The 16640-nt window shown below is 47.5% G+C and overlaps 1 protein-coding gene across 3 annotated transcripts; it reads left to right on the top strand.

Moving 5' to 3' along the window:
• Positions 1–11041, top strand: Rnf135 (ring finger protein 135; the record flags this gene model as incomplete). Of its 3 annotated transcripts, none has more annotated exon segments than XM_005402930.2 (5): positions 1–91; positions 2288–2413; positions 5109–5271; positions 8886–8975; positions 9903–11041. In XM_005402930.2, coding segments are annotated over 5 exon segments (1000 nt in total), but the record flags the coding sequence as incomplete, so codon positions are not given.
• Between the last annotated feature and the right edge of the window lie 5599 nt (positions 11042–16640).

The raw sequence follows: 16640 nt of genomic DNA on the forward strand, positions 1-16640 counted from the left end.
GAACCTGCTGCTGCAGCTCCTGGCGGACAAGCTCAGCGCCGCGGCCGGGCTAGGGCCCGCGTCTGCCCGGCGCCCCGCTTCGCCGCCGCCGGTAGGGAGCCGGCCGCAGCGCCTCCTCCCCACACCCCTCTGTTCTAAGGGAAACCGAAACCCAGTCTGCACCTCGATGTGGTGGCGCACTCTGGGGGACTGAAGCAGGAGTGGTGCAGGGAGAGACACTCTCCCCCTGCTAGATATCAGAGAGGATATCTCTTGTTTTCTAAAACCGAAGAGTGAATTTTGGGAACAATGGAGGTTAAGAGAAGAATATATTTATTGGGAGAAAGAAAGCTTCTGTCCAAGAGTGAGAGACAGAAGGGGACCTGAGTGGGTTGCCAAGGAACCTGCCTTTTCTAGAGGATTTTTGTTGTTATTTTGTTTTTTATTTTGAGACAGGGTCTCGCTATGCAGTTTAGGCTGCCCTTGAGCTCACTTTGTAGCCCAGGCTGGTCTCGAAGTCGCAACGATCCTCCTGCCTCAGCCTCCCGAGTGCTGAGATTACAGGCATTCGCCACCACGCCCAGCTGTTTTTCTAGGGATTTTTATAGAGCGAATCCACGACACGAGACGGATCCGAGGTGGGAAACGTGGGAACTTGCAAGGTGGGCATGAGGTGGGACAAAACTATGGTCAAGCAATAGGATTACAAGCGTAACTGCCCGGGTCAGACTGATTAAATGGGGATCAAATGGAGAAGCCGGTCACATGGCATGAGGCAGGAATACACAACAGGGGCTTTTCCTGAAGGGGGTTGAGTTAGGGCTCTTCCTGGCTTTCTCAAGGTGACAGAGACCTATTTAGAATACCAATCCCTGTTCATCCTTAGGAGATAAGCGGGTGCATTTGTTTTATCTTTCGTCTTGAGGTCTGGCCCACCGCTGGAGGTGTCTCTCTCCCACAGTGGCCAGGCATCTCATCTTTCACACGGGCTCCTTGGAGGGCTTCTGCCTATAATATTTTCGCCTAACTCAGTTACCTATAACAGGAGGATTGCAAATTACAGCCCAACGTGGGGTGAGACCCTGTCTCAGAAAGCAAGAAAAGAGCTGGGGATGGTGGGTAGCTCCTTGCAAAGGCGGTGAGTTCCAATCCTCAGTACAATAAATAAATCACGTACTCAGGAGGCTGAGACAGGAGGGTCAAAATTTCGAGCCCAGTCTCGGCTACATAATGAGATCCTTTCTCAAAAGAAGGCTGTGGATATAGCTGAGTGGACTTCTTTACACTTTTCTAACATTTCCAAAGATTTGAGCGCCGTTGCAGGCAACAGACCTCCTTTTTTTTTGTTTTTTTTCTGGTACCAGGAATCGAACTCACGACCTTGCGCTTGCCAGGCAGGCTCTGCCGCTGAGCTAAATTCCCAGCCCCCAATAGACCCCTGTTTAATGCATTTATCCTTCAATGAATATTTCAGTTTTCACCGTTTCCAACAGAGTCTGTATTTTTCCTTCTTTCCTTCTCTCCTTTCTCTCCCTCTCTCCCTCCCTCCCTTCCTCCATCTCTCTCTGTCTCTCTCTGTCTCTCTTTGTCTCTCTCTCTCCCCCTCCCTCCCTCCCTCTCCAGAACTGTTTCCCAGGTTAATTAGATGTGTGAGGGGCTGGGGATTTAGCTCAGGGGCACAGCGCCTGCCTGGCAAGCGCAAGGTCTTGAGTTCGATTCCCGGTACCGGGGAAAAAAAAAGAAACAAGCAAAAAAGTGTGATTTATGGAGGAACTATCAACCTATTTCCCAGGTTGGCTGCACCTTTGTACATTTCCCCCATCAATGGCCCACTGGTTTCGATATTCCTCCACCCTGGTCACGTGTGCTTGTTGTTTCAGAGTGTTCTGTTTGTAGTGCAGCCCTGGCACCTTGGTACAGGTGTGAGGTGGTACCCAGTTTTGAATTGCATTTCTCCCGTGACCAATGATGTTGAGTGTCTTTTCCTGCACTTACAGACCATTCATTTATCTTCTTCGGAGTAATATCAAGTCAGGTCCTTTGCCCATTTTAAAAAATGTACATATTTACGGTACTGGGGATTAAACCCAGGGCCTTCACATTGAGCTACATCCCCAGCCTTTTTTTTTTCCCCTTTTCCCCTCAAGATAGGGTCTTGCTAAATTGGTAGATTGCCCAGGTTGAAATTGAACTTGTGATCCTCCTGTCTCAGCCTCCCATAGTGCTGAGATTACAATCATGGGCCACCGCAGCCAGCTTGGGGGACACTTCAGATCCAGATCATAGCCTCAGCTTTGCTCTTTTCAAGGTGACAGCGCAGAAGAGCGTCACGGAGGTTGTCCAAGAGCTGACAGCGCTGGTGGAAAAGCTGGTAGACATTACCAAGAACGTCCAGAGGCAGGGACCCCTCTTAGGATCCCGACCGGACAAAGAAGTAAGTGGCCTCTCGGGACGAGGCAGAGATGGGGGTGGGTGGCGCTGGCTGGGCAGCTCTCACTAGGGCAGTGTGAGGGTGTTTGAAGCTGAAGGACGCTGTGAGTCTGTCTTTTACTACCAAAGGTGCTTGGAAGCTCACCGCCTTGAAGGTGAGTTACAGACGCCTCGGGAGTGACCTGCCCTCTCCAGCAACCCCTCCCCATGCTCTGCTGTGATCATCGCTGGATTAATCCGCGCGCGCGCACACACACACGGCAGCCCATGACCCAGTCACCTATCCAGGACTCTTTTAATCCAAATTAACAACTAAGATTAACTGGCACAGTGCACAAATATAGCTCCAGGCTTGCTCTCTCTCTCTCTCTCTCTCTCTCTCTCTCTCCCCCTCCCTCTCTCTCTCTCCCTCTCCCCCTCCCTCTCTCTCTCTCCCTCTCTGTCACACACACACACACACACACACACACACACACACACCCCTGCTCCCTGTACTGGGGATTGCAACCAGACCTTCACCCCAAGCTACCTCCCCTGCCTTCTTTAATTTTTTATTTTGAGACAGCTTCACAGCCAGGACACTCGCTTGTAATCCCAGCACTCGGGAGGCTGAAGTAGGAGGACCATTGTGAATATGAGGCCAGCCTAAACTACATAGTGAGACCCTGTCTGAAAAAAGAAAAACATCAGTTTCACTAAGTCACTGATTGGTGCAGGCTGGGCTCGAACTTGGGATCCTCCTGCCTCAGCCTCCCAGAGTGCCGGGATTGCAGGCATGCACTCAGGCTGGAAACATCTTGAGCTCTAGACTACCTTCTTTCTTCTTGCATATCTCAAAAACACGTGTCACTTAATGCACCCCCAAACTTCTCTTCCTCTGGGGTTCCTCATCTCAGTACAGTACTGGCCCTGTTGTCCTTCCAAGTGCACAAACCAGCCGGGTGTGGTGGCACACACCTGTAATCCCAACTCTCGGGAGGCTGAGGCAGGAAGATCATTGCGAGTGTAAGGCCAGCCTGTGCTACAAAGTGAGCTCAAGGCCAGCCTGAACTGCATAGGGAGACCCGGCCTCAAAAAAGACAGCAAACAAACAAACAAACAAGTGCACAGACCAGAGACCTGAGAGTCCTGCTGCCTCCTCCTTCACTCCTCTAGCAGAGAGCACATGGGAGCTCCACGGCCTGCCGAGATATCATCCAATCTTCTGTCACTCTGGAGGTGCTGTGAGACTCCTCTATCACAGGCCTGTACATGCACCGCTCCACCTGTGCCAGTGTGTTCCCCACGGGGTCACCTGGGCGACCTTCTCAGACGCAAATCTGATCCTGTAACTCATCTGCTACCAGCACCCCGAGGACAGCCCTGTGCGTCAGCGCTGTTACTATCGGCGGTCAGCTCACAGAAAAGGTTCCCAGGATCTAGTCCCGCTCAGGTGGATGCATTGCTCTTCGGCCTGCGATAGTGGAGCAAAACCGCTTGCCTCATGGCCAGGGGCCAGAAGAGAAAAAGCGGAGGGACTGGGGCCCCACGGGCCTCTTCAGGGCAGGCTCCCCATGACCTAAAGATGCCCCTCTCGGAGGTTCTGCAGACCCCCAGTGGTGGCACCTGGGATGGAGGCTTTTACACACGGACCTCATTTAGAGCCACACTCCGCAGTGTCTGTGCCTTTAGGGTTAAGATCCAAACCTGGCGGCGCCAGCCGTGTCGACCACACCGACCCGCCCATGGATCTTATTCCTTGTCCCTGCCACGGTAATATCCACTCCTCTTTCATATCCTAGCTGCGGCATCCCTTCCTGGGAGAGAAGAGATCACTGGTGTCCTTGAAAAATCCAATGCCCCTGCTAGAGGCTCTTAGGGTTTAATGAATCTTTTCAGTGGTGGCAGTTCCTCATCTTTTTGAGAAAGGGTCTCGCTATGCAGTTCAGGCTGGCCTTGAGCTCACTTTGTAGCCCAGGCTGGTCTCGAACTTGCCATGATCCTCCTGCCTCAGCCTCCTGAGTGCCGGGATTACAGGCGTGCACCACCAAGCCCGGTTTGATTTTCTTTTTTTTTTTTTTAGAGTCTCTTACTTAGTTCAGGCTGGCCTTGAACTTACAGCAGTCCTCCTGCCTCAACCTCCTGAGTGTTAGGATTACCAGTGCCTACCACCACACCAAGCTGTTTCATTTTATTTTGTTGTGTTTGTTTTTTGACTGTTTTATAAAGCCTTTTTAATAGGCCTAAGATATTTTAAAAAATAGTTATTACCTAATAAATCCATGTATTGTACACATGAAAGGAGGAGCTTGAAAAGTATTAGAACATATGTAACATTTGAAATAGAAAAAATTAGGCTAGGGAAGTGGTTTTGCCATAGAGCATATGTTTAAAATGCACGCTATCCTCGGTTTGATCCCCAGCAGCATACACACACACAAATTTTAAAAAAGAGAAAGAGAAAGAAAGTAAATTCAATGAAAACCTCTGCCACCCCCATTTGGCGCTGGTTTTCCTCAGTGATGTCCAGGACAGAACATGCGTGGCCCGTGTAGCACCACTGGGCTCTGCGCCTGGACCCAGTGTTGATGACCTGGTTTTGTTTTTTAAAATGTTCCCGGGATTAAATGGGAAGTTACAGGTGAGTGTTGGAAGTTGGATGTATTTGCTAGGTTCCGGGGGTGGCTTTCGTTTGTTTGTAATGTGTGGCTCCTCCATAGACTTCGTCCTCTGGGCAGGAGGTTTCCCTGGCGTCTCCAACACGAGTGACAGCCAGAACATCTGAGGAGGAATTGAGGGAGATTCTCTGTGCCCTTGAAGAGATTCAAGAAAAATTACGAGGACAACTGTCATGGAAAGAGGCCCCGAAAGAGCAAACACAGGGTGAGCCAATTTGCTTAAGGAGAAGTAACTGTGGAAGTTGAGTGGAAATGACACAGTTCTTTGGGGACAGGGCCCCCGAGTCTGGTTCCTGACTCCCAAGTGCTGGGATTACAAGCGTGTACCACCACATCCAGCTTTAATCCATGTATTGTATGTATTTAATCCTGGTTCCTACTTGATTATAAATCAAGTAGGAGTGGGCTGAGGTTTGTCTGTGGCTGGATCAGTTTGTTTGTTTGTTTTCTGGTGCTGGGAATCAAACTCAGGACCTTGTGCTTACCAGGCAGCTGCTGTATTGCTGTGCTATATCCCCAGCCCCTTGTTTTGTGTTTTGAGACAAGGTCTTGCTTTGTAATTCAGGCTGGCCTTGAACTCACTATGTAACCCAGGCTGGATTTGAACTCTCAGTGATTCTCCTGCCTCAGCCTCCCAAGTGCTGTAATCAGAGGTGTGCACCACTACACTCAGCCTGGCTACTTTAAAAACAAAAACAAAAGTTGCGGCTCATTTTCTTCCTGTATTTAAAAAGCCAAATTGTTTAGATGCTACACATTATAAAGACACTTCTCATTAACTAAGTTTATGTAACAAATATTTATGTACAATCACCTGCTTATTTAAAACATCATTTTTTCCTTCTATGTGACATACCATATTTTTTATAAAACCTACTATAAATATTGGGTAAGTAATCTAGTTTAGACCCAGAGAGATTAATTTATTATGAAATTTCATCTCCTTAATAGTTATCAGTGTTTTTAAAGTTTCTTAGCAACTTGAATGTGCATTACATATAATTTTTTTTCTCAGTATCTTTAGAATAGGAAACAGTCACATGTAGATTATCTCCCCCATCAACAGGGACAAAAAAGTATTAGTGAGTATTAGTTTAAAAAGTAAGGGATTGCCGGGTGTGGTGGCACAGGCCTGTAATCTCAGCACTTGGGAGGCTGAGACAGGAGGATAGTTGCAAGTTCGAGGACAACCTGGGCTACAAAGTGAGCTCCAGGCCAGCCTGAACTGCATTGCGAGACCCTGTCTCAAAAAAAGACCAAAAAAAAAAGTAAGGGATTAAAGCTGGACGTGGTGGTACACGCTTGTAGTCCCAGCACTTGGGAGGCTGAGGTAGGAGGATCAGTAAATTTGAGGCCAGCTAGGGTTACATAGTGAGACGCTGTCTAAAAAAACAGGTAAGGGAGGAAGGATATACTTTTGTGGTAGAGCACTTGCATAGCATATATGAGGCCATAGGTTTGATCTGCAGCAATACACACAGACAGGCACACACAGACACAAACACCAAGAAATGATTAACAATGAATGCTGGGCACGGTGGCACATGCCTATAATCCTAGCACTCAGGGGGCTGAGGCAGGAGGACCGCTGCAAGTTGGAGGGCAACTTGGGCTACGTAGTGAGTTCAAGGCCAGCCTGAACTATATAGCAAGACCCTGTGTCAAAAAACAAGAAGCAAACAGAAACAGTATTTATTTATTTATTTATTTTGGTCTTTTTGAGACAGGGTCTCACTATGCAGTTCAGACTGGCCTTGAGCTCACTTTGTAGCCTAGGCTGGCCTCAAACTTGCAATGATCCTCCCGCCTCTGCCTCCTGAGTGCTGGGATTATAGGCATGAACCACCACACCCAGCCAAAAACAATGAGTAACAATACTCTCAGGCAACTAGAATAGTGTTACCTACCTAAATTTTTGAAATCTTTTTTTCGTTTTTGCATTTTAAAAATTTTATTGGTAGCCAGGCGTGGTGGCATATGCCTGTAATCCCAGCACTTGGGAGGCTGAGGCAGGAGGATCGTTGCGAGTTCAACACCAGCCTGGGCTACAAAGTGAGCTCAAGGCCAGCCTGAACTGCAGCCTGTCTCAAAAAGACAAAAAAAAATAAAAAAATAAAAATTTTATTGGTATATTTTAGATATAGATAACAATTACATTCCTCAAAGGGAATTTGTACCTGTGTATATCTTCCTTCTTTTTTTCCCCCATTTCCTTCCCCTCCCTTTAACCCCTCTTCCCCTCCATATTTACAAAAGCTTTGTTTCCATTTTTTCCTTCTAGTCCCTTTTTTCCTGTCCCTTCTTCCCTCTTCTCTTCCCCCTCCCTTATTCCCCTTCTCATTTGAGCATTTTCTTTCCATTTTGCAATCTATTTTTTGTTTGTTTTGGGTTTTTTGAGACAGGGTCTCACTATATTGCCCAGGCTGGTCTTGAACTCATGGTGGTCCTCCTGCCTCGGCCTCCTGAGTGCTGGGATTACAGGTGTGCACCACCCCACCTGGCTACTTCGCAATACCTATTATATATTTTGGTCCTTATTTATACTTTCAGTTTCTCATACCAGAGAAACAATGTGATATTTAAACATGTGTGTCTGATTTGCTTCACATAAGACTGTGGCCTCAACATGCATCCATTTAGCTAGAAATGTCTCCAGCTTATCCTTCTTTATGGCAGAGTAGTACTCCATTGTATGAAAAAAACCCGCATCTTTCACCATTTTTAAAAATTGTAAATACACATAAAATAAAATTTACAATCTGAACCATTTTTTTGTTGTTGTTTTTTTTGTTTTGTTTTGTTTTTTTTTTTTTTTGTTTTTCTCCGGTACCGGGATCTGAACCATTTTTAAGTGCAACTCAGTAAAGAGAAACTATGTTTCTATCGTCATGCAACTAATCTCCAGAACTTTTTCATTTTACAAATCTGAAATTCTATGTCGGTTATACAACTCTGCATTCCCTGTGTGCATTATACACTCTAGCACGTCCCTCAGCTTTTCTGCTCTCCCCAGACTGTCGTTGCAAACACATAGTGGTGCTTTAAGCTGATAGTTCAGTGTGGTTCGCGGAGAGGGATAAGGAGGCGTTGGCAGTTGAGATGAACCTTACGCTGCTCTTTTACGGGGGGTTTGAAGTGTTCACCCAGGGGTCGTGAGTATGCTGGGTGTCCGAGTGCTGCCATCCCCTGGAACTCTATTAGTTAATTTATTTATTTGGTAAATAGGCACCAGACACTTTCTAGATCTGGAGCTTAGGTGAGCCTTGCGCTAAGAATATGAAGAAGAGTGAAATTCCCTCCAGAGAGAAGCTTAGGGCTCAGCAGGGAAACACACAGAAAATGTGCACAGTGAGGACCTGGGGCTGAGTGCCCCTGCCCGAACCCTGTCTGATCAGTCCTGATGCGCTGAAGTGTGCTGCCGATGAGGAAGGCAAGCCAGGTGCCCGCATCAGGGTATCTGGACCCCTTCATCTGCCTGCCTTTCTTTCTTTCTTTCTTTCTTTCTTTCTTTCTTTCTTTCTTTCTTTCTTTCTTCCTTTCTTTCTTTTCTTTCTTTCTTCTTTCTTTCTTTTTTCTTTGTTTCTTTTTTGTTTCTTTCTTTTTCTTTGTCTCCTCCTTTCTTCTTTTCTTCCTTCCTTCCTTCCTTCCTTCCTCCCTTCCTTGTTGAGACAGGGTTGCTGTATAGTTCAGGCTGGCCTTGCACTCACACTGGTCCTCCTGCCTCAGCCTCTTGAGTGCTGGGATTACACCCATGTACCACCACACTTGGCTTATTTGCCTTTTTCTGATGGGACTTCTCCCCGTTTTTTGCTTCCTTAGCAGAACTCCCAGAAGCTGTGTCTTCCCCCTCGTGCCCCCAGCCTGGTTCAAGCTGGCCTGCACCCAAGAGGGCCTCCCAGTTTGCTCAGTGTAAGTATGCGGTGCACTTACAGCTTGCATTTGGTCCAGTGCAGAGAGGGGCTGTGAGAGCGTGCTGTACCCATTTCCCTGATGCAGAGCCCATGAATTTGCTCTCAGAACAGCTTCCTCCTTTGGAGCTCAGTCCAAAGGCAGAGAAGGTTGAGCTGCCCCTATGCCAGGCTCAGCCACACCCGTGAGCACTTCGATCCCGGACAGCCTATGAGCATCCACGCCAGTTACAGCCCACTGCCTGTTTCCCCATCTGCCTCGGTACTGCTGCCGTCCCATAGATCCTGGAGCCATGGGTTTGACTCCCAACAGCTCTGCTCATTATCTGCAGGAGCTGGGATGAGTACTAAGCTGGGATGAGTACTAAGCTCTGGCTTGACCCCAGCACTGTTGGTTTTTTTCCCTAAAGGAAGCAATATAAAATATACAAAATGTGTAAGATATAGCCGGGTGTGGTGGCACATGCCTGTAATCCCAGAACTCGGGAAGCTGAGGCAGGAGGATCCTTGTGAGTTTAAGGCCAGCCTGGGCTACAAAGTGAGCTCAAGGCCAGCCTGAACTGCGTAGTGAGACTTTGTCTCAAAAAGAAAAAAAAAAGTGTGCAAGATATGGACCATTCCCAGGAAGCTGAACTTTAATTGGAGGGATACAGACAAGGCATTGGATACTCACAGCGCTGGGATGTTGAGAACAGCAAGCGGCAGCTCTTCTGGGTGGGACTCGGAGAGAGCATCCTGACAGATAGAAAAGTCAGTTAGAAGGCAGGAGTGAGGTATTGTGTGTGCAGGGCCAAGTCCAAGTGGACACATGGATTTTATTTCCTGTATGAGTAAAACACCAGAAGATACAATGTTGCTTTTGCTGTTAGGGTAGATGATGAAAAGCTAACTTGGCTGTGTTCTTGTGCTGGTGTTTTCTCATCCCCAGGGGCCATCACGCCGACCTTTGACTTGGGGAGCCTGTCCTGCAGCCTGGAGGTCTCTAAGGACTGCCGGACAGTGACGGTGTCTCATTGCCAACAGAACTATCCCTGGAGTCCCCAGAGGTTTTCAGCCAGCCAGGTGTTCTGTTCCCAAGCCTTCTCCTCTGGGCGGCAGTACTGGGAAGTGGACACTCAGTATTGCAACGACTGGGCCGTTGGGGTGGCTTCCGGGGCCATGGCCCGGAACCGGATGCTGGGAAGGACTGTGGACTCCTGGTGTGTTGAATGGAAGGGGATTGGCAGGCTCTCTGTGTGGACCATGGCCAGGGAAACTGTCCTGGGATCAGACAGACCTGGGGTGGTGGGCGTCTGGCTGGACCTGGAGGAGGGGAAGCTCGCCTTCTACTCAGTGGCCAGTCAGGAGAGCCTTATGTATGAATGCGAGGTCTCGGCCTGCTCTCCCCTGCACCCTGCCTTCTGGCTGTTCGGCTTAAGGCGGGGAAATTCCCTGATCATAAAGCAAGCAAGGGTTTAAAGAGTCCTGGTCTCTCTCCCTGCCTTCAAGCAGGTTGGCAACTTGACTAAAGATCCTGCTTTGAAGTTAGCATACAGTTGTGGTTTTTTTTTTTTTTTTTTTTGGTACCAGGAATCGAACTCGACGTCAGGCTTGCCAGGCAAGCGCTTATGCCACTGAACTATATCCCCTGCCCTTTGCTTTTGAAGTTAATCATTTTGTGTGGTGCAGCATTAACTGAGCAGGCTTGAGGTTCTCAAAACCTGTGCATGTGGAAAAAACTAGCTCCAGACTGGCTCCCGGGAGATGAATTCTAAGCCCTTGGAAGATCTGGCCTGCTAAGAGCGACCTTGTTTACCTGGGACCTTTGGGCCTTAGAGAAGCACTTTGACCTCAGCAGAGGTTGGAGACTCAGTGAGCTCGTGGGCACTGGGCTGTGTCAACATGACTGACCCCCAGCAAAGCCTGGGAGAGGCCCCTTGTTGGCAAACTCCATTGCTGGGAGAACGAAGCCCTGTCCTCAGGACTCCCCTGGAGGAGGTTCACCTTGCACCCTGCTCTGCGTGCCTTCTTCCATTGCTGATTTTATTCTGTGGCCTTTCACTGTAATAAACCATAGCTGTGAGTTCAGTGAGTCCTTGTAGCGAATCATCAAACCTAGGGGTGGCCTCAGGGACCCCCAAATATAAGGAGCATGGTTTACTTATCAAAACAACACACATTGGCCTGTAATCCCAGCACTTGGGAGGCTGAGGCAGGAGGATCGTTGTGAGTTCGAGACCAGCCTGGGCTACAAAGTGAGCTCAAGGCCAGCCTTAACTGCATAGCGACACCCTGTCTCAGAAAGACCAACACCAACACCAACACACACTTATTATCTCAGTGTCTGGAGTCAGGGCAGAGTCTACAGTCTGCCTTTCACAAGCTGTGATGGACACATCAGCTGGGCCCCTGGTATAGTCTGAGGCTCAGCCAGGATAGCCTCTGCCCCCAGACCGGCAGGTGTTGGCGGTGCTCCTTTCCATGTGGGCTGCAGGGCCGAGCCACGGCGTCTTGCTGGCTGCGGGCTGGAGGTCGTCCTCGGTTCTTTACCTCACAGGCTTTCGCAGCACAGCTGTTTGCATCCTCAATGCCCAATGCCAACAAGGGCAAGAAAGTTTCCCAGCAAGTCGGACATGAAGTTGTATGTGATAATCACATAAACACCTGGGCAGGCATCCCATTGCCTTTGCCCTAATCTGATGGTTAGAAGCAAGTCATAGGTCACACCCACGCTCAAGGGGAGGGGACACGAAGGGGTGAGTACCTGGAGGTGAGGCACAGGGTGGCCATGGTAGTTTGGCACAGGGTGACATTTCCATACTGGATTTCTTCTTTTTTTTTTTTTTTTTTTTGTCTTTTTAAGACAGGGTTTCACTATTGCAATTTCTTCTCTTCTTAAAAGCCATTTTACTATATAACAAAACAGATACAGAAAGACTACACAAAACACATGTGAACCTTAAATACCGTTGAAACTACCATTCAGGTCAAAAAATAAAACCTACCACCAACCTCAAAAGCTCCTTCAGAGGCCCAAGCACAGAACCCTCCCTCTGTCCAAAAGCAATCCTGCCTTTCCCATTAATCATTTCCATGCCTTTCTCTAGAGCTGTGACAGTGGACCTTTTAACTCCTTTTTTCCCCCCTTGGTACCAGGAATTGAACTCAAGATCTTGCACTTGCCAGGCAGGCACTATGCCACTGAGCTATATATCCCCAGCCCCGACAGCGAACCTTTTAGAGCTTTCAGTGACATAAACAGCCAGGCTGTGGCACACCTGCCATGGGTCATCACCACTGCTCTACAGTCTCAGCACCCATTGTAATGGTTGATACATTGTGTCAATTTGAGAAGTTAGAAATTTAATGTAGCAACTCAGCAGGGGCCAGGGTCCTTACTGGGTAAACATCCTCATCCTGTGCAAGAGGAGGGGATAGAGATGGTGTGAGGGCTATACCCGCCCTGGGAGTGGGTAGCCTGCTTACAATATAAGCGGGGAAAAGAGGCTTGCTCTCCCCCCACCTTTTTGCTCTTGTTGCTTTCTCTGTCTTCTGCCACCTTGAACTGTTGCCCCTGTGCTATGCCACCCTGCCTTGGAGCCAGCTGATTATGGACTGAAACCTCCACAAACTGTGAGCTAAATAAACCTTTCCTTCCTTAATTTTGGGCATTGAATATTTTGTCTCAGCAATGAGAGAGAAGTGACCAAGACACCCATGTGTGCATCCATGGCTACAAAAACTGTCCCCCACCTTTTTTTTTTTTTTGTACTGGAGATTGAACCCAGGGCTTTGTGCATGTAAGGCACCCTATCACTGAGCTACATTCCGTTTTTTGTTTTATATGGGTGTTTCTTGGTTTGGTTTTGTTTTTGAGACAGGGTCTCGCTGCGTAGTTTAGGCTGGCCTTGAACTCGTGGCAATCCTTCTGCCTCAGCCTCCTGAGTGCTGGGATTATAGGTGTGTGCCACCACGCCTGGCTTCCCCAGTTATTTTATGAAATTTTATTTTGAGACAGAGTCCTACTAAATTGCCCAAGCTAGGCTTGAACTTGCAATCCTCCTGCCTCAGACTCATGGAGTAGCTGGGATTATAGGCATGTGTTACCACACCAGTTCAGTCTTGCCCAGTTTTAAAAAATTAGTATGCCTTTTAAAAACAGTTTTGTTCTGATATAATTGATATATTATAAAACTCACCGACTTAAAACCATATAAGCAAATGCTTTTTAGCATATTTCCAGAGTTGTGAAACCACCACCATAATCTAGCTTTTTCATTTTTATTTATTTATTTTTTTGAGATGGTGTCATTATGTTGTTCAGGATGGCCTTGAGCTCACTTTGTAGCCCAGGCTGGACTTGAACTTGCAATAATCCTCCTGCCTCAGCCTCCGGAGTGCTGGGATTACAGGTGTGTGCCACCATGCCCAGCTATCTAACTTTGGAGCTTTTTTTTTTTTTTTTTTTTTGTCTTTCTGAGACAAGGTCTCATGATGCAGTTCAGGCTGGCCTTGAGCTCACTTTATTGCCCAGGCTGTTCTCGAACTCTTAATGATCCTCCTGCCTCAGCCTCCCAAGTGCTGGGATTACAGGCATGCGCCACCATGCTGGGCTTTTTTGTATGTGTAGGGCTGCTGGGGATTGAACCCAGGGCCGTTGAGCATGCAGGCCCTGAAGCATTTTTATGGCCCTAGAAAGAACCCTCACCCCTTTTATCAGTTAGTAGGCCTTAAGTCTACTAATTTATGTGTCTCCCTATGCCTCCCTTTCTTTTCCTAGCAGTTTTTCTGTAGAAGGACCCCCCAGCTACATTAGCACTGGTGTTTTTTTTGTTCTTTGTTTTTTTGGGGGGTTTTTTTGGATTTAAACTTCTTTACTTCATTCTGGTATCTTCACACACCCAAGATAGTTACCTTATACAAAAACAGTTTATTCAAAAACAATTTTTCGTAGGTGATAAATTCTTCCCTTAAATGTAAATAAAATGGCACAGAAACTTCTAATAACCAAGATTCAGAAAATTCAAAACAACAATTTGAATTAGGAATCAAATATACAGTCAAAGACGGAAAAAAATCATCTAGAAGACAAAAATTCAAGTAGCATCTCAGATGCAGAGGCCAGGACCTGGCCTTTCACTTGATGCAGCATAGCTAGCTCTGAGGTTGGTGCTTTGTTTGTGGTCACTGCCATTAGTAAAAGTGCCTGGATTTTCTAAGCAGGGACAGGACTTTTCTCTGTGCCAGATGGCCACTAAAAGACTTTCAGGCTAGGGATGTAGCTCAGTGGTAGAGCACTTGCCTGGCATGTGCTATGCCCCGAATTCCCTGCCTTCACTTTGTGCTTTATAGAGCTTTTGTCTCACTCAGTGTCACCTTGATGTTTGCCTTGGTGCCAAAATCCAGAATTTAGAGAGCAGAGTTCCAGCCTCCTGGTGTCCTTTGGCTAAATACTGTGCTCTCAGGGGCGTTGGATAATGGGTTCTCTGTAGTAGTGGGGTTTATCTGCTGACCACATGATTTCTCTACACCAAAGCCAAAGCACAAGAATCACAAAGGTAGGGAGCAGAGGTTATCACGTTTGTTTTCCCTGCTATTGTCTCACTTTTGTGAGCATATCACAGCACACTGAGAAACAGCATCCTTCTCTCAGTCAAAACATAACATCTGCCAAAGAAGAAAAACCAAAAGCAAATGCCAGTGGATGAAGGACCTCTCACTTGGGTCTGTATTGTGTGTTGAGGAAATCATCCCCCTCCTGGACCAGCTTGAAAAGATGTACCTTGGGACTGTCTGAGTCTATTCGGGATACTGTAACAGAACACCGGGGGGCTGAGTAGTTTATAAACAAAGGAAATTTATTTCTTCCAGTCCGGAGGCTGAGAGGTCCAAGATCAAGATGCCAGCAGACTTGGTGTCTAGTTGGGGAACTCTCTAGTTTCTCTTTTTATAAGGGAACTAATCCCATTATGAAGGCTGCAATGCCATGACCTAATGAAAGTCCCCCTAATACCATCATACTGGGGGCTGGAATTCAGTATACACATTTTGTGGGGGACACAAATATTCTATATACAGGAGAGACACAAAAGCTCATGGGAAGAGCACCAGGGACTCCTTGGGCAACTTGCTGTCCTGGGAGATATTTCTCTGCGCCAGGGATATAGCTCAGCGGCACAAGTGCCTGCCTGGCAAGCTCAAGGTCCTGAGTTCGATTCCTCGTACAAAAAAAAAAGATTTCTCTGCAAAACTTTTTTTTTGGGTCACTTGTCTCTGTGAAGTGCTTTTTCCCTGGGGGGTGGGGGGTCGTGGAGTGGCCCTGTCAGTGACATTGTGCCCTCTTTGTGTCTGCCCTTCAGTCTTCCTCACACTCCTCCCTGGTGAGGCAGCTCCTGGAGAGTACTTCTGTGCTCATGACTGGGGCTCAGGCCTTTGGACTAAGGAGCAAGCCACCAGCTTCTTAGGACTGAGGCAACCCCTAGTACAGTTACGTCCATCAATCCTCCTTCAAGGACGCTGCTCTTCTGGCAAAGTTGAAGTTGAAGATTTTATTTCCTAGCTGACTTCCAAAACAAATGTACTGGAGTTCCCACATTTTTTTTCCCTTTACCACTTCGGTATCAGTTAGGCACCAAACAGTGCCGTTCTCAGGGGAAATTTCTCAGGCCCTCTTGTTCTGGTCAAGCTCTGGGCTGAGGGTGTAGCTCGGTGGTCAAGTGCTTGTCCAGCATGTCCCAGGCCTTTTGCATTACAAAAAGTAAATGAATGAATATATGCATTTTTTTTTTTATGGTCCTGGGGATTGAACTCAGGGCCTTGTGCATGCTAGGCAAGCACTCTACCACTGAGCTACACCTCCCCACAAGTCCATTTTTTTGTCTTTTTGAGACAACTGACTTTTAGCAGTGGTTCCGATTCTTTCATAGCCAGCGCTGTCTTCCTTTTCTACTCCGTCAACCTCGTTCACCTTTATTCTGCAGAATGAATATCCCCCAGGAGACAGAACCTCCCGGCCTTGAGAAGTGACGATGTCCAGGACACAGTCTTTGGGGTTCCCATGATTTGTTTTTTTTTCACCAGCTTTCATATCACTTAGGCTCCAACATCTGGAATTTGATTCTGCTTCTTCAAAAATTCTCAACTCTGGTCCTCCTCTTCTCTCTTTAGCTTTTTATCCACACTCTCATTCACTGTCTCTGTCTCTGTCTCTCTTTCTCGCTGGTGACTGAACCCAGGGCCTTTGCATTGAGCTATATTCCTAACCCTCTTTTTACGTAAGATACAATTTTAAGATAGGATCTTGCTCAATCACTAAATTGCTCAGGCTGGGCTCCAATTGTAACCCTCCTTCCTCAGCCTCCCAGGGTGCTGGGATTCGAGGCATGATCCGCCACACTTGGCTTCTTGCAGTCATTTGAGTCTGTCAGGAAACAAAACAAAACCCAGTCTTCATCCTCATCTCTACTCTCTAGGCAACACAGAATGTTTCTGTGACCCCGGGTGCATGGGGGTTCTTCCCCCGACACCAAGCAAGCAGCTCTGCACTGCACGCCAGCTGGATGTCCTATAATTTAACTCATTTCAGACACTGTCTACCTGGAGATAGCATCAGATCTACAGGTTGAGAGCTCAGTCCTATGAGATGCCAATCACAAGCTCCAGATTATAGTCTGTGCTTCTGACCGCC

Source organism: Chinchilla lanigera, unplaced genomic scaffold (assembly GCF_000276665.1).
Source record: "Chinchilla lanigera isolate Chin_1 unplaced genomic scaffold, ChiLan1.0 scaffold00080, whole genome shotgun sequence".
NCBI classification, from domain to species: Eukaryota; Metazoa; Chordata; class Mammalia; order Rodentia; family Chinchillidae; genus Chinchilla; species Chinchilla lanigera.